At 46.0% G+C, this 22033-nt stretch overlaps 1 protein-coding gene, 1 long non-coding RNA gene and 1 pseudogene across 4 annotated transcripts in view; 2 read left to right on the forward strand and 1 right to left on the reverse strand.

Annotated features, from left to right (window-relative positions):
* NUP160 (nucleoporin 160) overlaps positions 1–8272 on the reverse strand; it is a 44056-nt gene extending 35784 nt beyond the window's left edge. The window contains exons 1-5 of one of the 2 annotated variants that reach the window (XM_086341654.1): positions 7737–8272; positions 7355–7466; positions 2958–3168; positions 2201–2423; positions 32–110 (exon numbers count right to left, since the gene is read on the reverse strand). In XM_086341654.1, coding sequence (XP_086197780.1) covers positions 32–110; positions 2201–2423; positions 2958–3168; positions 7355–7466; positions 7737–7836 — 725 coding nt within the window. In that variant the 5' untranslated portion in view covers positions 7837–8272. The remainder of the gene's footprint in view (positions 1–31; positions 111–2200; positions 2424–2957; positions 3169–7354; positions 7467–7736) is intronic. The other variant, XM_086341655.1, reaches the window with a different exon arrangement.
* LOC147358556 (uncharacterized) lies at positions 7894–13453 on the forward strand. Its single transcript, XR_015142394.1, has 2 exons — positions 7894–7995; positions 13092–13453. It is a non-coding gene; the product is annotated as an uncharacterized LOC147358556 (long non-coding RNA).
* A 7123-nt stretch (positions 13454–20576) lies between these two features.
* On the forward strand, positions 20577–22029 carry LOC147358557 (uncharacterized; annotated as a pseudogene). The gene has a single exon (XR_015142393.1). The product of XR_015142393.1 is annotated as an uncharacterized LOC147358557 (transcript).
* Positions 22030–22033: the final 4 nt, after the last annotated feature.

Raw genomic sequence — 22033 nt, forward strand, 5'->3', positions numbered from 1 at the left:
CCCTCTGATTCACCGGCTAGAGACCACTCACCTGATAGCTGTGGGCATCCAGCCTATGAGCAGGCGCTGCATCACTGAGCTTTGTTTCAGCTCCACGACTGACACCACCCCTGCAAGATGGAAAACAAGCCAGTGATACCAAGGCACCCCGTGACCATACCTGGCGAAACCCAAAGACAAGAGCATGCAACCGTGAACAAGGAATTTATAATGGGTGAGCTTTCTATACCAAGGAAGTCTTAGGCTGTACCTTTTCCATAGATCTCTCCTAACTAAAATATTCTGAATCATTACTGGATCAATAGCAACAGCAGTTTTATATTCCAAGGGGAAATTTTTGCCATTCATAAATGGGAACCCATGTTGCTGCTCAGAAGCAGCACTTCATTCTTTCCAAAAGCAACAATCGGTAACTTTCCTGCGCTATGCACAATTCTAAATGCGAGAGATACAGCAGAAAATACAAGTGAAAACAGTCTTGTCCTCCTGGAACTTAACATTCCATTGAGAGGAAGGGAGAAGCAGACAGTTAACAAAGTAAACAGAACGCCATAAGCGGAGAAAAAGAAAACACAGAAGGGTGCAGTGAATGGGGGGAGGGGTGGTGTGCGTTACGATTTTAAAAAGTGGTCAGATCACCCACTGAGAAAGGACCTAAAGGAGTTGAGAGAATGAGCCACAATGGTAGCTGGGGACAGACTATTCCTACCAAAGCCTTGGAATCAAGATTGCCGGGAGAAATATCAGCAACGTCAGATATGCAGATGACACCACCCTTATGGCAGAAAGTGAAGAAGAGCCTCTTGATAAAGGTGAAAGAAGATAGTGAAAAAGCTGGCTTAAAATTCAACATTCAAAATACTAAGATCATGGCATCTGGTCCCACCACTTCATGGCAAACAGATGGGGAAACAATGGAAACAGCGACAGACTTTATTTTCTTGGGCTCCAGAATCACTGAGGTCAGTGACTAAAGCCATGAAGTTAAAAGACGTTTACTCCTTGGAAGAAAAGCTATGATCAACCTAGACAGCGTATTAAAAAGCAGAGACATTACTGTGCTGACAAAGATCTGTATAGTCAGAGCTATAGCTCTTCCAGCAGTCATGCATGCGTTTGCGAATGGAACATAAAGAAGGCAGAGCACTGAGGACTTTATGCTTTTTAACTGTGTTGGAGAAGACTCTTGAGAGCCCCTTGGATGATCAAAGGAGATCAAACCAGTCAATCCTAAAGGAAATCAATCCTGAATATTCATCAGAAGGACTGATGCTGAAACTGAAGCTCCAATCCTTTGGCCACCAGATGTGAAGAGCCGACTCACTGGAAAACCACCACCCTGATGCTGGGAAAGATTGAAGGCAGAAGGGGACAACAGAGGACGAGATGGTTGGACGGCAGCACTGACTCAACGGAAATGAGTGTGAGCAAGCACCGGAAGATGGTGAAGGACTGGGAAGCCTGGTGCGATGCAGTCCATTGGGTCGCAGAGTCAGACACAACTGAGCGACTGAACACCACCAAAGCCCTTAGGCAGATGCACCTGGTATGTTCAAGGAACTGCCAGAAGACATGTGGCTGGTTTGGAGAAGGAGGGGAGAAAGAATGAGAAGATGCGGTTAGAGAGGCAGCGGGGCGTTGCCATAGGACGCTGGGTTTATTGGAGTGAGATGAAGAACAGCCCTGACCCGAGGGCTTCGAGCAGTGGAATGGCATGACTCAACGTAGGTTTTAAATGTCTTGGTCTGCCTGAGAAGTTTCTGCAGAGGGCTAAGGACAGATCTGGGAAGATAATTAGGAAGCAAATGCAATAGTTCAGGTAAGAGAAGGTGGTAACCTGGAGCATGGTAGCAGCACTGAGCTTCCTTGTTTCAGGTAAACTTATTTTAGTTACAGCACCTCAAACTGAAAATAGACATCAGTCAACTCATCCCTACTAAAGGCCTTAGAATAGGCCACCTTACAGCCACCTGTTTTCCTACATTCCAGTAAGCTGCAGTTTTCATTCACTGTATAAAATCCCACCCTCTTGGGAAAAACTGTAAAGTGCTAGGGACTCATTAGGCAAGCAATAATGAAGAACCATTTTAGGGTGGTTTGGAAGCAGTTCCTGCACTGGATAACAGCCTTGGACTTCTAACGTCCATCTTAATGCCAGTATTTGTTTAAAATTAAACCCATGCTGCATTCCCATTCTTACCAGGTATGTCATAAGGAGGTAGTTTAAGAACAAAGATTCCCCCAGAGGCAGATGGCAGAGCAAACAGAGCCTCCCCATCGTTGCTCAGCCAGGCTGCTGAGGTGGCAGAACCAGGGGAGAGGCCAGGCACTGATGGGATCGGCTGATAGTTGCAAGGATCCCTAAAATCAACTTTTCCAATGTCAGTGAATATTGACTGCATCTGACTTTCAATTGCCAACTCCTGTGGAGAAATGAAAAAGAAAAATCTGTTAAAATCAAAATAAACGAATTTTGCTCAGTTCCTCCCAATTGCTATCAATGTTTTTAAAGTAAAAAAATTGTTGAGTTGAAAAAGGAAGCTGTTCTTTTTAATGAAACTATTTTTGCAACTTAAAATGTATTTGATCATTTAAAATAGTAACTAGGAAAGTATGAGGCTTCCCCAGTGGCTCCTCAGTAAAGAATCTGCCTGCAGTGCAGGAGATGTGGGGTCGATCCCTGGGTGGAGAAGATCCCCTGGAGGTGGAAATGGCAACCCACTCCAGTATTCCTGCCTGGGCAACTCCATGGACAGAGGAGCCTGGCGGGCTATACTCCATAGGGTCGCAAAAGAGCCGATCATGACTTAGGGATAAACAATAACAGCATGAACGTGTGCTTGGTTAGGGCTAGCAAGGAATCTACCCTTCCTTCAATTCCAAAGGACACTGCTCTAATACTAAATTTGTGACTGAGTAACTTGAGAAATAAAGGACATTATACTTAACCAACTCACACTCCTATACATCCGGGAAGGGTGTGGTAAAAGCAACCTATGCACTGTCTGACTGGTTAATATCAAGATTATCACGTGATTCTGAGTCTCAGAGACATGAACTCCTCCGGGTAGAAGGACGCAGTTTTGGAATTTGAGGCGAACTGCATTATTCAACAGATTTATGTCCAATGACTCTTCCACCAGCTCCAATGTATCTCCAGAGGTTTTCCTATTAAAAAGAGACATTTGTAAAAAACAACAAAAAAAAGAGTTTACGCTTTTCTTTCTGATTGTTGCATGGAAATGTATGACAATAGTTTTCAGGTGAACTCTCCTAATTCAAAAATTTTGGATAAGCAAACTCAAATCAATTCTGCCATTCCAAACCACATTGTATAGTCTACAAAACACAGTATTATATACAATTCAACTATTATTATATGACTCTCTGTTAAATGGAGACATTTCCAAACTTGATAGTATGTTTAGAACAAAGTGTTAAGTTGCTTCAGTTAGTTCAGACTCTTTGCAACCCTATGGACTGCAGCCCTCCAGGCTCCACTGTTCCCGGGATTCTCCAGGCAAGAATACTGGAGTGGGTTGCCATGCCCTCCTCCAGGGGGGATCTTCCTGACCCAGGGATTGAACCCAGGTCTATTTTGTCTCCCCCATTGGCAGACACGTTCTTTACCACTAGCGCCACCTGGGAAACCTTTAGAACAATAGTCAATTCAATTAAACTCCACTAGGATGCAACCCACTCCAGTACTCCACTAGGATGCAACCCACTCCAGTACTCAAAATCCCATGGATGGGGGAGCCTAGTAGGCTACAGTCCATGGGGTATCGAAGAGTCGGACATGACTGAGGGACTTCACTTTCACTTTTTCACTTTCATGCACTGGAGAAAGAAATGGCAACCCACTCCCGTATTCTTGCCTGGAGAATCCCAGGGATGGGAGCCTGGTGGGCTGCCGTCTATGGGGTCGCAGAGTCGGACACAACTGACATGACTTAGCAGCAACTTAGCAGCAGGATTAAAATCCACAGCACACACTCACACCTTATAGTGTAATGTGGCCTCTACATATAATTACTATAGCATCAAACTACGGTGATCTTATACATGTGGGTGTTTCCCTTCTAAAGCTTCCTCCTGCTAGGAAGCAGGGTAGACTCATCCTCACGTACAACTCTGCTATGTGGTAGCTTCGGAACCACAGACGGCACCATGCTGGGAGTGTCCTAACCAGCGCCACCTCATCTACCGCACCACCTGAATCTCCTCTCTGTGTCAGCGGGCTTCCGCCTCCGGGATCTAACGCCTCATGATCTGAGGTGGAGCTGATGTCACAGTAACCAAGGGCACAGCCGATGTAACATGCCGGAATCATTCTGAAACCGGTCCCCCACCCCAGGTCTGTGGGAAAACCGTCTTCCAGGCAACTGGCCCTTGGCGCCACGAAGCCTGCGGACCGCTGCTACAGGCGATCCCCTTTGGTTTACCAGCTCTGACTGGCAACAATTTCTAAATCTGTATCTTATTCAGCCCACACTCTCCACCCACCTGACTACTGCCTCAAACGTGCACTCACTGCCTCAAACGTGCACTCGTGTATCAGGGATCTCAAACTACACCTGTCCGAAACAGAATTCCTGGACCCAGCAAACCAGAAAAAACATCTGCTTCACCTGCACTTTTTTCCAACTCACGGATGGCGTCTCTATAACTTCCAGTTGCTCAAGCCAAAAAATATGGGGCTCACCCTTGAATTTTTTCTTTCAATATACCCTACATCTGATTCGATACTAAATTCTAACAAAATCACCTTTAAAATATATCCACTATTAGAACGTTTCTCACAGCCTCTAACAATACCAAACTCATTTTAAGCCATTGTCTTTTGTGTGGATTGTGGCACCAACCTCTAATTGGTCTCCCTGCTCCCACCCCTTCCTACTACACTCTGTTCTCAACACAGCAGACAAGCAATCTTTTAAAAACACTGTTATTCATAATACTTCTTCATTTAAAACCCTCCTCTCACTCAAAGTAAAAGTCACAGCCTTGAAATAACTGACAAAGCCCCAATCTGCCCCTTGGTTACCTTATTCCTCTATCCTTCATTCTCCCAAGAGGCAGACTTCTGGCCCTTTGCCATTCTTTGAAAACAACACAGAAGCTCCTGTCTCAGCATTTTTGCCCTTTTTCTTCGAAGGCTCTACCTGAAATCTCATCCCTTGGGTACCCTTATTTCCTCTGCTCAAATGTTAACTTATCACTGAGTCTTGCCCAACTACCCTATGTGAAATATTAAACGTAATAATTCCCCTTCTCCCTTCCCTGTTCTCCATCCCACGTATTACCTGATGAACTACTGTTTTTTGGGTTTACTGTTGTTGATCAGCTCCCTCTGAGAGCAAGGACTGTCTGCTCTGTTCCCTGCTATGTTCCTAGTCCCTAAACGTCCACTGGAACACATTGTGTGTGTGCAAAGTCACTTCAGTCTGACTCTTTGCAACCCAAAGCCCTACATAGCTTGCCAGGATCCTCTGTCCATGGGATTCTCCAGGCAAGAATATTGCAGTGGGTTGCCATGCCCTCCTCTAGGGGATTTTCCTGACCTAGGGATGGAACTTACATCTCTTGTGTCCCCTGTACTGGCAGGTGGATTCTTTAGCTCTAGCGTCAGAACATATTAGGCACTCAAAAATATTTCTGAAATCAATGAGATTTGCACCTCTAACATAGGTCTTTCTTCTGAGCCTATAAAGTTCAATGCCTACTTGACACTGTCAAAGAGCAACTACACAGACACTTTAATAGCACATCTAAAAGAATGACTTAACATCTGTCCAAAACCCACCTTCTATATCTCAGAAGATGGCAATCCTTCTGCAGGATATCTGGTCAGTCACACCAAAAGACAGGAACTTGTCCTTGCTCCCTCCTTTTCCCTACCATCCTTTATCCAATAGTCAGTCTATCACCTGGTCCTAATGAAGCTACCCTCTAAGTGTATCTCGAATCCATCTATTTCTGTTTTTCTAGCCACTCCCACAGCTGAGTCACCATGTCTTACTCTGTCCATCATAAAAGCAAACTGTTCTTTTGTATTTTACCCATCCATCCCAAATCTACTTTACACAAAGCAGACTGATTATTTTAAAATGTGATTTTGATCATGTTGCCAAGTCACTTCAGTCGTGTCCAACTCTGTGCGACCCCATAGATGGCAGCCCACCAGGCTCCCCTGTCCCTGGGATTCTCCAAGCAAGAACACTGGAGTGGGTTGCCATTTCCTTCTCCATTTGATCATGTTAGTAATCCTTTATAGACTTTCAGTGACTGCTCAACATACTCAGGATAAAATTCACATATCTTGGGGCTTCCCTGGTAGTCTAGTGGTTAAGAATCTGCTTGCCAACTCTTGGGACACCAGTTCGATCCCTGGCCTAGGAAGATTCCACATGCTATGCAGTACCTAAGCCCATGCTCTAGAGCCTGCGCTCTGCAACAAGAGAAGCCGCCGTAATGAGAAGCCCGTGCACCAGAACAAAGACCAAGCACAGCCTGAGGTCCTTCAAGATGAGTCCGGCCTAGCTACCTAGTCTCAGCATCTCTCACGTCCTTATCCATTTTGCCCATTTGCAGTTAAGCCGCATAGATCTTTAGTCAGTTCCTCAAACCTGTCAAATTCTTTTCACCTCATGGATTTTGGAGATAGTGATCCCACTTGCTCAAATGCCCTCTCCCGCAACACCTTGCCTGGCTAACCTTTCCCCCTTCCAATCTCAGGTGAAATGTGACTTACTTTAGGCCTTTCCAGCCCCACCAATAACACTTGGTCTTCCCATTAGCCTCTCAAAGCCCTATTCTTCTCCTCTGAGGCAAGAATGAAAAATCTGTATTGATATACCTATGTATGAACATTAGTTTAATGCCTTTTTCCTTCTCAAAACTGCCCCATGAAAGGTAGGTCCACTTCTCTTACACTGCCACACCCTGCATGATGAAAACGGTGATTGTTTTTGTTAGTCATTTTGTCCCCAGGACACCTATCAGTGCCTGACAAGTAAAGGCTCAAACATTCATAGAACGAAGGAAGCTTCATTCATAGAATGAATGTAAAGCACTACACACACATAATGGGCTCAGGTTTTAAAACTGGTCTTTGGGGCTTTAGCCCCTATGCTACATTTCTTCTGCTTTTAGTGTTGCCTGGTAGGGTACCTCTTCCAGAACTCTGGGTCTCCTTAATTATCCACTGATTAACACATAAACAGAAAGCAGGCTTTTTTTCTTTTCCTGTCTACAACCACTCGGAAAATGAATGACACCTTAGGGTCAGACACGCAAATTCAGCCGCCGAACGACCCGACCTTCCAGAGGGTTTGCCAAACACAGCACTCACCAATGAATGAATCTGTTCCTGGTGACGGAGAACAACTTGCCACTTTCCACATAGTAGAAGCCTCCCGCGCTCTCACCATATTTCACGGCTCCGGCCGCTGCATTTGCAGTTCCTGCAAAAGGTCAGTGGTCAGCCTGCACACGTGGTTCTCTGGGGATGACACGGACTGAGGTCGCTGAGAAAGCAGAGGAGGACGGACTGAGAGTCCATACAGAATGAAAGGGGAGGAAAGAGGAGGCAGCAGGACACTAAGGTAGCTCTGATTCCTGTGCTAATAGGCATGTGGGCTCAGAAGGGTAACGGGGGGGTTAGGGATTGAGGAATCCACAGGAGAGGCCCGAGGGGAAGGTTCGGATCGCGCTCTGCTGGGATGCTGCCGTACCAATGCCGCAAACAGTGAACTCCCGAAAGTGCCTCGGCCTTTCGCGCTCAGCGCCGACGACCTCCACGAAGCTCCGTTCCACGGCTCCCGCCGCCGCCATCTTCCCGCGCCGCCGCGAGGCCCGACGGGACACCAGCAGGGCCGGGTGGGTGTCGTCACTTCCGGGGGAGGAGCAGGCGGGCAGGTGGAGAAGCCCGGAGAGGTCGAGGGCGGCCGGATCCTGCGTTGTGAGGCGTCCACCGAGTTAGCTGGAGACAAGGTGCGCAGGGAGGGAGCCGAGGGAGAAGGGGCTAGGGGAAGCCTGCGGACTCCACCTGAGGAAACCTTTGCGTGGCCGACTAGGACGCCCCAAGGGGCGGCGCCATTTTCCCGGCGGCCTCGGGGCAGGGGGGGTGGCCGGGTTTGTTTCCATTTTAAAGACGCTGGCGCGGGCCTAGGGTCTCATCCTGCCGCGAGGGGCGAGGTCCAGGGAGGCCCGGCAGACGGGCGCCCTCTGCTGGGTTTCGAGCTTGCGGTCACCTCTCCCTGCGTCGTAGTGTCTGTCAGTGCATCTCCGCTCTGTCTCCTTTTATTCACCCTTAAGCGAGCCTTGGGATGGGATGGTGGGTGATGGGGGCGGGGGCAGTGAAGGGCAGAGTGTCCTTTTGTGTTGGAATTTTTCTGAGAGACTGTATACGAGTATTTTTGTATGATGAACCGTAATATATTCTGGTATTCACCCATCTGGAATGGGTGAATTTAACTCAGATGACCATTATATCTACTACTGTGGGCAAGAATCCCTTAGAAGAAATGGAGTAGCCATCATGGTCAACAAGAGTCCGAAATGCAGTACTTGGATGCAATCTCAAAAACGACAGAATGATCTCTGTTCGTTTCCAAGGCAAACCATTCAATATCACAGTAATCCAAGCCTGTGCCCCAACCAGTAACGCTGAAGAAGCTGAAGTTGAATGGTTCTATGAAGACCTGCAAGACCTTTTAGAACTAACACCCAAAAAAGATGTCCTTTTCATTATAGGGGACTGGAATGCAAAAGTAGGAAGTCAAGAAACACCTAGAGTAACAGGCAAATTTGGCCTTGGAATACGGAATGAAGCAGGGCAAAGGCTATTAAAGTTTTGCCAAGAGAATGCACTGGTCATAGCAAACACCCTCTTCCAACAACACAAGAGAAGACTGTACATGGACATCACCAGATGATCAACACCGACATCAGATTAATTATATTCTTTGCAGCCAAAGATGAAGAAGCTCTATGCAGTCAGCAAAAACAAGACCAGGAGCTGACTGTGGCTCAGATCATGAACTCCTTATTGCCAAATTCAGACTTAAATTGAAGAAAGTAGGGAAAATCACTAGACCATTCAGGTATGACCTAAATCAAATCCCTTATGGTTATACAGTGGAAGTGAGAAATAGATTTAAGAGACTAGATCTGATAGAGTGCCTGATGAACTATGGATGGAGGTTCGTGACATTGTATAGGACACAGGGATTAAGACCATCCCCATGGAAAAGAAATGCAAAAAAGCAAAATGGCTGTCTGAGGAGGCCTTACAAATAGCTTTGAAAAGAAGAGAAGTGAAAAGGAAAGATATAAGCATCTGAATGCAGAGTTCCAAAGAATAGCAAGAAGAGATAAGAAAACCTTCCTCAGTGATCAGTGCAAAGAAATAGAGGAAAACAACAGAATGGGAAAGACTAGAGATCTCTTCAAGAAAATTAGAGATACCAAGGGAACATTTCATGCAAAGATGGGCTCGATAAAGGACAGAAATGGTATGGACCTAACAGAAGCAGAAGATATTAAGAAGAGGTGGCAAGAATACACAGAAGAACTGTACAAAAAAGATCTTCATGACCCAGATAATCACGATGGTGTGATCACTGACCTAGAGCCAGACATCCTGGAATGTGAAGTCAAGTGGGCCTTAGAAAGCATCACTACGAACACAGCTAGTGGAGGTGATGGAATTCCAGTTGAGCTATTTCAAATCCTGAAAGCTGATGCTATGAAAGTGCTGCACTCAATATGCCAGCAAACTTGGAAAACTCAGCAGTGGCCACAGGACTGGAAAAGGTCAGTTTTCATTCCAATCCTAAAGAAAGGCAATGCCAAAGAATGCTCAAACTACTGCAAAATTGTACTCATCTCACACACTAGTAAAGTAATGCTCAAAATTCTCCAAGCCAGGCTTCAGCAGTACATGAACTGTGAACTTCCAGATGTTCAAGCTGGTTTTAAAAAAGGCAGAGGAACCAGAGATCAAATTGCCAACATCCGCTGGATCATCAAAAAAGCAAGAGAGTTCCAGAAAAACATCTATTTCTGCTTTATTGATTATGCCAAAGCCTTTGACTGTGTGGATCACAATAAACTGTGGAAAATTCTTCAAGAGATGGGAATACCAGACCACCTGACCTGCCTCTTGAGAGACCTATATTCAGGTCAGGAAGCAACCGTTAGAACTGGACATGGAACAACAGACTGGTTCCAAATGGGAAAAGGAGTACGTCAAGGCTGCATATTGTCACCCTGCTTATTGAACTTATATGCAGAGTACATCATGAGAAACGCTGGGCTGGAAGAAGCACAAGCTGGAATCAAGATTGCCGGGAGAAATATCAGTAACCTCAGATATGCAGATGACACCACCCTTATGGCAGAAAGTGAAGAACTCAAAAGCCTCTTGATGAAAGTGAAAGTGGAGAGTGAAAAAGTTGGCTTAAAGCTCAACATTCAGAAAACGAAGATCATGGCATCTGGTCCCATCACTTTATGGGAAATAGATGGGGAAACAGTAGAAACAGTGTCAGACTTTATTTTTTTGGGCTCCAAAATCACTACAGATGGTGATTGCAGCCATGAAATTAAAAGACGCTTACTTCTTGGAAGGAAAGTTCTGATCAACCTAGATAGCATATTGAAAAGCAGAGATGTTACTTTGCCAACAAAGGTCCATCTAGTCAAGGCTATGGTTTTTCCAGCGGTCATGTATGGATGTGAGAGTTGGACTGTGAACAAAGCTGAGTGCTGAAGAATTGATGCTTTTGAACTGTGGTGTTGAAGAAGACTCTTGAGAGTCCCTTGGACTGCAAGGAGATCCAACCAGTCCATCCTAAAGGAGATCAGTCCTGGGTGTTCATTGGGAGGACTGATGCTAAAGCTGAAACTCCAGTACTTTGGCCACCTCATGCGAAGAGTTGACTCATTGGAAAAGACCCTGATGCTGGAAGGGATTGGGGGCAGGAGGAGAAGGGGAGGACAGAGGATGAGATGGCTGGATGGCATCACTGACTCGATGGACATGAGTTTGGGTGAACTCCGGGAGTTGGTGATGGACAGGGAGACCTGGTGTGCTGCGATTCATGGGGTTGCAAAGAGTCGGACATGACTGAGCGACTGAACTGAACTGAACTGAATGTATTCAGGTAAATATTGATGCTGCTCCCTGCTAGAATTACATAAATGCTGCTCACTTGCATAGGTGAAAGGAATTTGCTGTTTCTTCCATTTGTGATTTGGGTGTTTGGAAGATACTCCAGCTTTAGTCATATGTAGCGCAGAGTAGGGGCTTACCCAGTGGCTCAGGGGTGAAGAATCCACCTGCAATGCAAGGAGGTAAGGGTTCCATCCCTGGGTTGGGAAGATCCCCTGGAGGAAGACATGGCAACCCACTCCAGTATTCTTGCCTAGAGAATTCTATGGGCAGAAGATCCTGATTTGCTGCAGTCCATAGGGTCACAATGGGGTAAGGTTGTCCATGGGGTCACAGTGGGATAAGTCCATGGGTTCACAATGGGCTAAGGTTGTCCATGGGATCACAATGGGCTAAGTCCATGGGGTAAGGTCCACCTTACCTGTCTCCTGAAAAATCTGTATGCAGGTCAAGAAGCAGCAGTTAGAACCGGACATGGAACAAACAACTGGTTCAAAATTGGGAAAGGAATAGGTCAAGGCTTTGTTTTGTCATCTGGCTTATTTAACTTGCATGCAGAGTACATCATGCGAAATGCTGGGCTGGATGAAGCACAAGCTAGAATCAAGATTTCTAGGAGAAATATCAATAACCTCAGATATGCAGATGACACCACCCTTTTGGCAGAAAGCAAAGAAAAACTAAAGAGCCTCTTGATGAAAGTGAAAGAGGAGAGTGAAAAAGTTGGCTTAAAACTCAACATTCAAAAAATGAAGCTCATGGCATCCGGTCCCATCCCTTCATGGCAAATAGATGGGGAAACAATAGAAACAGTGACAGACTTTATTTTGGGGGGCTCCAGAATCACTGCAGATGGTGACTGCAGCCATGAAATTAAAAGGCGCTTGCTCCTTGGAAGAAAAGCTATGACCAACCTAGACAGCATATTAAAAAGCAGAGATATTTTGCCAACAAAGGTCTGTCTAGTCAAGGCTATGGTTTTTCCAGTAGTCATGTGTGGATGTGAGAGTTGGACTGTGAAGAAAGCTGAGTGCTGAAGAATTGATGCTTTTGAACTGTGGTGTTGGAGAAGACTCTTGAGAGTCCCTTGGACTGCAAGGAGATCCAACCAGTCCATCCTAAAGGAGATCAGTCCTGGGTGTTCATTGGAAGGACTGATGCTGAAGCTGCAGCTCCAGTAGTTTGGCCACCTGATGGGAAGAGCTGACTCTGGATAAGACCCTGATGCTGGGAAAGATTGAAGGAAGGAGGAAAAGGGGATGACAGAGGATAAGATGGTTGGATGGCATGATTGATTCAATGGACATGGGTTTGAGTAAGCTCTGGGAGTTGGTGATGGTCAGGGAAGCCTGGTGTGCTGCAGTCCATGGGGTCGCAAAGAGTTAGACATGACAACTGAGCTGAACTGATGGAGTCACAAGAGTGAGACAGCTGAACACAGCACAGGGCAGAGTAGATGTTCTGTGGAGGGAATTGGGATCTATTGGGGGGGAAATAGTCCTTTGCAGGGGGAAAAGGTATTTTTGTCCCCTGCTAGTTAACATTTGTTAAGCACTTCTGTTGTTTCTTGTTAACAGTGGCCGCAACCCTTCACTGGCATTCCCTGTTTCATTCCTCTGTTCTAACTGCTCTCCACTGTTTTTCCAGCTCACTCCTGCTAGTGAGATGGAGCAGGACCCTATGTTCCTTACCATAGCCTGCCTCCCCCCCAACTATGTCCTGTGCCTGCCTTTTGACTGTGAAAAACTTTAGTCAAAAAATAAGTTTAATCAGAGAAGTGAGAAATGCAGAAACAAAGGAAAACAGTTAAAGGAGACTAAATAATAATGTAGTTGTTAAGCATAGTCAAGGACCTTTAGTTCTTTCTCAAGGGCTAACTATTCTGAGCCATATCCTGTGAGCTGTCTTACAGATACTAAAACACCAGGTGGAGAAGTTAGCGACACAATGACCAGACCGTACCCAGGACATGAGTTGCCACAATTCCAAGAATTGGCCACAAAGAAATGAGAACAAAGGGACCCTGGACCTGAAGATTAATGGTACTGAAAACAATCAAGATGATGCTGGTCAGACCACTGATGACCAATCTGAAGATGACTGTTAGAGATGACTGTGCTGTTTCTGCATATAGCCACCGCCCCCCTCTGTCTATAAAAGCTCTCACCCCATTCTCGTGGAGGGGGTTGGGGGAGTTGGCCTTTGGACAGATGTCTGCTACCCTCCCCCAACAGTTGCCAGAATCTGAAATAAAGCAAACTTTCCTTTCCGCCATCCTGGCCTATTTGTTGTCTTTTGAGCGGCAAGCAGCCGGGCCCTGCAAACTCCTTTCAGTAACACCAGAACACCCACTCTAGCAGTGCAGCCCCTCCATCCCACCTGGAGTCCACTGTTCCAGTCACCTTTTCACTGCCTTTCACTTTGTTCTTCAAACCTGTTTGCCAGGGGACTGAAAAGAGTCTTGGGAAACAAACTTGCTTTGGGAGAGAAGGAACCTGTTACTGCCTAATGCCATAGGACCTAACTGTAGTGGCGAGGGGAGCATTCTGGGTGTGATGTGATTTATCTCCCTCCCAACACTCCCACTGGACTTAACTCTGAGGCCTGTGGAGGCAGCATGGGGGACTAGAATGAGAAAGAGACCAAGTTTATTACCAATTCTATGAACCATTGAGGGTTCACAGATGCTGCACTGAGACTGCTCTCACGGAGAGAGCCAGCATTCCCTCCCCCACAAAATGAATGACCCCAGAGCAGTTTTGCCCATTTAAAGGCTTTCCAGAAATCTGGTGATCAAAGGGGTGGAATGAGTCCCTGGCAAGAGCTGGGGTCTAGTGTAGCAGGGGCGGTCCCCAAAGGAGACTGGAGCCTATCCAGTACAGCATCTCTTTTATGGGGGGAGTATTTTAATCCCTTTTTAAAAAAAATTATTAAAGTATAGTTGATTTATAATGTGCTAATTTCTGATATACAGCAAAGTGATTCACTTATACATATGAAAAAAGTTTTAGTTGCTCAGTCGTGTCTTGACTCTTTGTGACCCTGTGGACTGTAACCCACCAGGCTCCTCTGTCCATGGCATTCTCCAGACAGGAATACTGGAGTGGGTAGCTATTCCTTTCTCCAGAGGATCTTCCTGACCCAGGAATGGAACCTAGGTCTCTGGCATTGCAGGCACATCCCTTACTGTCTGAACCACCAGGGAAGCTCATTTATTATAAGCTCATTCTTATTCTTTTCTGTTATGGTTCATCATAGGATATTGAATATAGTTCCCCATGCTATACAGTAAGACATTGCTGTTTATTAGCAGTTTTAAACAGTTGATAGAGTACTTGTACTGTTTAGAAATGGATTATTTCAGAAGCAGATTATTTCATGAATATAGAGATCCCCTGAGAACCCTCAGAAGTTTGAGGGACTCTTCAGCAGGGACTGGGTAGGTGGGGGCAGAAGTCAGTAGAATTTGTTCTTTTTTAATAAAACTGTGCTTTTTTTACCCATGGGATGGGGAAACTTGAGTTTTGTGCTGTTTGGTAAGAATTTTCTATTGCTGATTAACAAATTACTGCAGATTTAGTGGTAATTTAGTGGCTTAAACAATACTCTGATCTCACAGTTCTATAGAAGTCCAACCAGGGTCTCATGGGCCTAATATCATGATGTCTGTAGGGCTATATTCTTTCTGGAGACAAAAAAGAGAATCTCTTTTCTTGTCTTTTCCAGCTTCTAGAGGTCAGCACGTTCTTTGGCTGTTGACACCCTTCTTTCATCTTGAAAGCCAGCAATGTCATCTCTGTCTCTGATCTCCGAGAAAGGTTCTCTGCATCTAAGGACTCATGTGGTTAGGTTGAGCTCACCCAGATAATCCAAATTAATCTCTGCATCTCTAAATACATAAACTGAATCATGTCTGCAAGGTTCCTTTTGCCACGTCAGGTAGCATAACCACAGGTTCCAGGGGTTAGGGTGTGGACATCTTTCTTGGGAGGAGACATTATTTATGATTTTACTAATTATATCATGTTCTGATTTCATTTTCATCACATCCCTTGTGAAGTAATATTATCCCTGTAAGGCAGATGACTTTTCTGAAGTGCTTGTTAAAAATATAGTTTCCGTCCATTGGCATCACCTTAACCCAGAATTCAGTCTTAGTGTTGCTCACTAATAAGGACAACCAGATGTAAAGTGCCTGCTTCTGAGATGACCTTTTGTTTATGTCAATGACCTCTTTCTAGATCCAGAGATTCAAAGCCTCTTATCTTACACTATGGCCATTGGGCACTTCCAACAAGAAATACGCTTGGAGGGTGTCAACCAGGACCCAGAAGGACTCTGAGGGACTGCCACTATAAGCCCCAGGGATTCAAGTACTAACTAGGGTTTGGAAAGGTGGGTCCCTAAAGGCTCAACTCCAGCCCACATGGACGACCCCTACCCTGTAATACTTTCTACGCCTAAAGAAGTTGTCCTACCCATCCCTCTTGGCTTCCCCCTTTTTATCCCTCCTGTCTCCTCCTCTTGGTTGTGTCCTGTGCAAAACAGGGCTTGTACCCACCACCAGTCAAGAAAGGAAATGGGCATATGCTCAAGGCCAGTTGACAGTTACAAGTTATATAACTATAGGCTCTGTTGTGCATATCTTCCCATAATTCAGTCTATTATAATCAGATGTATGTACGTATAGAATATTAGTGAACCCTTAGTGGGCTCCTAGCTGCCTAAGTTGACTTGAGGAAGCCCCTGTGGTTAGTTTGTATCCACTGTGTGCCCAGGGTGCATATGCAGGAGTTGGAAAAGTCTCTGTGGTTATTGGTAACATATCCGTGAACTCTCCTGGGTGTGTCTGGAATGGGGTTTAGAGATCAGCTTGCATCCTGTTGGCCAGGCTAGGCTACCCCTGTTGCTCATGCCTAAATGTCTTGATATAAAATGAAAGACACATTACTTCTAAGGCATCTTTTGTTCTTTTGGCTGCACTTTCAGGCTTGCAGGATCTTAGTCCCCCAACCAGGAATTGAACCTGGGCCCTTGGCAGTGAAAGCATGGAGTCCTAACCACTGGACCATCAGGGAATCCCCTGTAAGGCAGTTTTAAACAACTTTTTAAAATAATTTTTTTGTTTATTTATTTTTTGGCTGTGCTGAATCTTTGTTCCTGTGTGGGCTTTCTCTGGTTGTGATGCTCGGGCTTCTCATTGCAGTGGCTTCTCTTGTTTCAGAGCACGGGCTCCAGGGCACACCGGCTTCGGTAGTTGTGGTTCTCGGCTGTAGGCTATAGGGCTCCAGGGCATGCCGGCTTCGGTAGCTGTGGTTCTCGGTTGTAGAGTGAAGGCTGAGTAGTTGTGGCACATGGGCTTAGTTGTTCTGAGGCACGTGGGATCTTCCCAGACTGGGATCAAATCTGTGTCCCCTGCCCTGCAAGGCAGACTCTTAACCTCTGGACCACCACGGAAGCCCCACAACTTTCTTAAGATAGTCTTCACATACTGTAAAATCCCCGCCTCTAAATTGTGCCATTCAATGACTTTGGTATATTCATATAGTTGTGTAACAGTCACCACAATCTCATTTGGGAACATTTTTATCATCCCTAAAAGTCATTGACCATTTCCACCCCCTCAGCCCTTGGAACTGGTAATCTACTTAGGTTTCTATAAATTTAGCTATACTGCATTTATGTATTTCTCCAGGCAATCTTGATTCCAGCTTGTAACTCATCCAGCCCGGCATTTCACATGATGTGCTCTGCATGTAAGTTAAATAAACAGGATGACGATAAACAGTCTTGTCATACTCCTTTCTCAATCCTGAATCAGTCAGTTGTTCCATACAAGGTTCTAACTATTGTTTCTAAAGAACCTCTTGGTAAGGGTGAGGAATGAGAGTGAAAAAGCTGGCTTAAAACTCAGTATTTAAAAAACTAAGATCATGGCATTGGGTCGCATCACTTCATGACAGATAGAAGGGAGAAGGTAGAAGCAGTGACAGAGTCCTTCTTCTTGGGCTCTAAAAATCACTGTGGGTGGTGACTGCAGCCCTGAATTAGAAGACAGTTGCTTCTTGGCAGGAAAGCTATGACAAACCTAGACAATGTATTGAAAAGCAAAGACAGCACTTTGCCAACAGAGGTCCGTGTAGTTGAAAGGTTGTTGCTAAACCACAAAAGACGCCGGGATTCTTGGCCTCTGGAGGAGAAGAATTCAATCTGGGGCCAGAGACAAGGCTTCATCGCTCAGAGCTTTGGTGTAATAAAGTTTTATTAAAGTATAAAAGAGATAGAGAAAGCTTCTGACATAGAGTTCAGAAGGGGGCAGAAAGAGTGCCCCCCCGCTAGTCTTTAGCTGGATGTTACATAGCTACTAGCAGTCTGCTAATTAAAGAAAGGAAATGTCTCAAAACTCAGAGAATGGCACCAGCCCCCTCACCCACAAGATGCATTTTGAAATAACCTTGGCACCAGGTGAGTCATCCTGGGCCATAAAATGATTGACATGAATCTTGAAGAAAGGTAGATTTCCATACAAATACATAGTTTCATTAACATGGATTAGGAGAACAATGCATGAGTATCACATACTGGTTTGTCAAGTCAGTTCTGAGCCTTTAGGCAGAACCGGAACCAACTTGAAGACAAGAGTCTGGGGTAAATACACAGCACATTAACAGAGCTTAAGACAAACATTTCCATAAGAAAAATGCATTGGTTAGCTCAAGGTTTGAGAAAAGTTAAGCTCAGGTAGAACCAGGTGTCATTATGGCAACACAGAATTTTAAGAGAAACCTTTTTTTAAATTTGTATAGAGAAGGGGAAAAAATGTAACACTAGTTTGTTTCCTCCTGCTGCTTAAGAGAGATAAGAAATGTCTGACATTTGCAGCCTATTTCCCCCATTTGGAAACCCCTGGCCTTCCTGCCTGTTACCGTCTGATAGTCAAGGCTATGGTGTTTCCAGTAGTCATGTACAGATGTGAGAACTGGACTGTAAAGAAGGCTGAGCACCGAAGAATTGATGCTTTTGAACTGAGGTGTTGGAGAAGACTCTTGAGTCCCCTGGACAGGAAGGAGATCAAACCAGTCAATCTTAAAGGAAATCAACCCTGAATACTCCTTGGAAGGACTGATACTGAAGCTGAAGCTCCAATCCTTTTGTCACCTGATGTGAAGGGCCGACTCATTGGAAAAGATCCTAAAGGTGGGAAGGATTGAAAGCTGAGAAGAGGGCGACAGAGGCTGAAATGATTGGATGGCATCACTGATTCAATGGGCAAGAACTTGGGCAAACTCCAGGAGATGGTAAGGGACAGGGAGGCCTGGTGTGCTGCACTCCATGGGGTCTTGAAAAGTCGGACTTGGCAGCTGAACAACATTATATATACACACATACATACACAGATATCAGTTGCTGGACATTTGGGTTATTTTCACTTTTTGGCTACTATGAATAATGCTGCTATGAACATATGAAGTATTCTTATAAATATATTTAATTCATACTGTGGCAGGCAGAACAATGCCCCCCGCCCCATATGTCTACTTCCTTATCCCTGGAACCTGTGACCTTACATGGCAGGACTTTGTACTACGTATGAGTACAGTAAGGATCTAGAGATGGAAAGGTGAGCCTGGATCATGCAGGTGGGCCCTGTCTAATCACATAGTCCTTAAAAAGAGAGAACACATCCCTGCTGAGGTTGGAAAGATGAGAGGACCAAAGAAAGGTCAGAGTTACATGAAATGACTGGCATGTAAAGGGGGCCATGGGCAATGAGTGTGGTCAGTCTCCGGAGGCTGCAAAAAGCAGACAGAGATTCTCACCTCGAGTCTCCAAAAAGGAATGAAACCCTGCACACCCTGATGTTAGCTCACTGAGTTTTGCTCTCAGCTAAAGGGAGCTGCCTGGCCTATGGTTATGCCCCCTGCATCCAATGAGTGCTCAGTGTGGGGAGTGTGAAGGTCTCACCCCCTGGGTTGGATCTGGAACGACCCTGAAGGACCATCTGCACTCCAGGGCAGTGACTGGAAATATCTGAGGCTTCAGCTTCTCTTTCTGCCTGTCCTGCCCCTCTCTGTCCCTTCAAGGTGCTCGTTCTGGGAGCACTCTCCAGCAAACGTCCTGCATGCAGATCTCTGCCTCTGAGTATCTCCTCTTGGAATCCTATGGGAGACATTCACTCACACATCAGCTCTTGGCTGATGGATCATCTGAGGATGAGCAGCCAGCTGGGAACCAGCTGGGAAAAAGTAGTTGCAAAGGGAGGATCTTTTCTAAATTCCAAAATTGATGATACAGTACTGGAAAGAACCTCAGCTGGATGGTAGAAGACCGGGGTTCAAGGTCTAGCTCTGTCCCAGCTCACCTCTTGTCACTTGGGAAGTCCCCTCAAGTCACTTGAGTCCCCCAAGATCTCTGTCTCGGTTACTTAGGAGACGGTGTTGCACTCATTGACCTTCAAGTTCTTTCCTGGCACTAAAGCTCTGGTGTCTGTGGTCTGAAAGTCAGAGAGAGGCTGGATCTTCAGCTTCATCTCTCCTTAATTTCAAAGCTCAGAACTGAGCCCACCCCAGGTGCTCCCAGGGTCTGAGGACTGACGTGTCCTCCCTGAGTCAAAATTGACTTCAGAGTCACACAACCTGTGACCCACCCATCAGCAGGCATCAGCTCTTTCCACTAGGAAGCCTACACAAGCTTCTAGACCAGCCTGTCACCCACCAGGGAGCAGAAACTAGAAGGAAGAAAGCTACAATCCAGCAGCCTGTGGTCTGCAAATGCAGGCTAGACACTGCCCTGGGACCGCTGGCCCCTGGCCCTTGGGTGATGAGAGAGGAGGGCACTTCTGGGACCCATAGGACCTCTCCTACTGAAGGCTGCTTCTCCAGAGTTGAGAAACACAACCCAAAATGAGGTGGCAGGGGAATCTGTTTCAGATGAAGAATCAAGATAAAACTCCAGAAAATCCAAGTGATGTGGAGATAGGCAGTCTACCGGAGAAAGAGTTCAGACTAACAATGGTAATGAGTTACATGAGTTAGTCACTCAGTCGTGCCTGACTCTTTGCGACCCCATGGACTGCAGCCCACCAAGCTCCTCTGTCCATGAGATTTTCCAGGCAAGAGTACTAGAGTGGGTTGCCATTTCCTTCTCCAGAGGATCTTCCCAACCCAGGGATTGAACCCCAGTCTCCTGCACTGCAGGCAGATTCTTTACCGAGTGAGCTACAAGGGAAGCCCTTGTAAACAGTGATAAAGTAACAGTGGTAAAGGTGATCCAAGAACTAGGGAGAAAAATGGATGCACAGATCCATAAGTTAGAAGGATTTTTTTAAACAAAGAGGAAGTATAAAGGACAACCAAAACAATTGAACAATGCAATAACTGGAATGAAAGACACACTGGAAGGAACCAATAGTAGAGTAAATGAAGCAGAGCAGACTAGTGAGCTGGAAGGCTGAGTAGGGGAAATCACTATGGTGGAGCAGAGGAAAGAAAGAAAAGAGGACAGTTTAAGAAACCTCTGGACCAACAGTTAGCACCCTAAGATTCACATTATCAGGGTCTCAGAAGGAGAAGAGAGAGAGAGGGCCTGAGAAAATGTTTGAAGAGAGAATAGCTGAAAACTTCCCTAACCTGGGAAAGGAAACAGTCACCCACAGGAAACAGAGAGCATTCCAAACAGGTAAACCCACAGAAGAACACACCACGACACACTGTAGTCAAAATGACAATTAAAAGTAGAAGATATTAAAAGCAACGGGAAAAGCAACTGATAACATACAAGGGAACTCCCATAAGGTTATCAGCTGGTTTTTCAGCAAAAACTGCAGAGGAGAAGGGAGTGACATGATATGTTTAAAATAAAAACTAAACAGAATATCCGTCAGGCAAGAGCTGCTGTAAGGGTTTAAGATGATGCCAGTAAAAACTGGGTGCCAGCTGGCGGTTCTGCTGGGTTCAGCAGAGTTATATCATCATACAGGTAGCAGGAAGTGGTGGGCAGGAAGATTCAGGACCATCATCAGACCATGATAAATTGTATTGTTCCTAAAGGGTTGAAGTACAATCAAGCTACTCAGACCCTCCACCCAGGGCAGGACACTAGACAGGTGAAGGGTCTCAACTTTGGCAGCAAAGAAGATGCCAGTGTCCACAAGTGCCCTGATGCATGCCTTAGAAGTGTTGAATTCATAGGAAACAGGGACAAAATTCCCGACTACCTGCCCAAGTTCACAATGGCCCATCACAATTTGGAAATTCAAAGAAGGCAGCTACAAGCTCAGCAACCATAAAAGCAGCTGGCATGGGAAAGGCTGGAGAGAGAAAGAAGGGAAAGGGTGAGATTGGAGAGGGAGAGGGTAGAAAGGGAGAGGCCGGGGAGGGAGCGACTGGAACAGGAGCAGTTGGAGAGAGAGAAGAGGGAACGTCAGGATCACTGGAGCAGGAGAGGAGTGGGAGAGGCTTCAGAGACTGGACCTGGTGAGGGGACGGTAACAGCACAGGAGCAGCTAGAGAGGGCGCGAGAGCAGAGAATATTAAATGCCCCCACCTCTGCCTCTGTGGAGAGTCCTCTGAACTCCGTGCCAGGGGCCTCCTCAGCTTCGGAGCCAGGCTTGCAGGCAGCTGCTCAGGGCATTGTCATGGGACCACCTGCACCCCAGCCACCCCTCCACTCCCCGCCCAGGTCCTGCCCAGGCATCAGCCGCACCCCCTCCTCCCCCAGGGTCCCCTCCACCCACTCCACTTCCATCCTCAGGGCCTCCACCTCCTCCACCACCTCTTCCTAGTCAAGTACCCCCCTCCTCCTCCACCCCCTCTTCCTGCTCCTCACCTCCCTGCATCTGGATTTCACCCCCCC

This window comes from Bos grunniens, chromosome 15 (assembly GCF_055505025.1).
Source record: "Bos grunniens cultivar Pamir isolate PY7600 chromosome 15, Bosgru_T2T1.0, whole genome shotgun sequence".
NCBI classification, from domain to species: domain Eukaryota; kingdom Metazoa; phylum Chordata; class Mammalia; order Artiodactyla; family Bovidae; genus Bos; species Bos grunniens.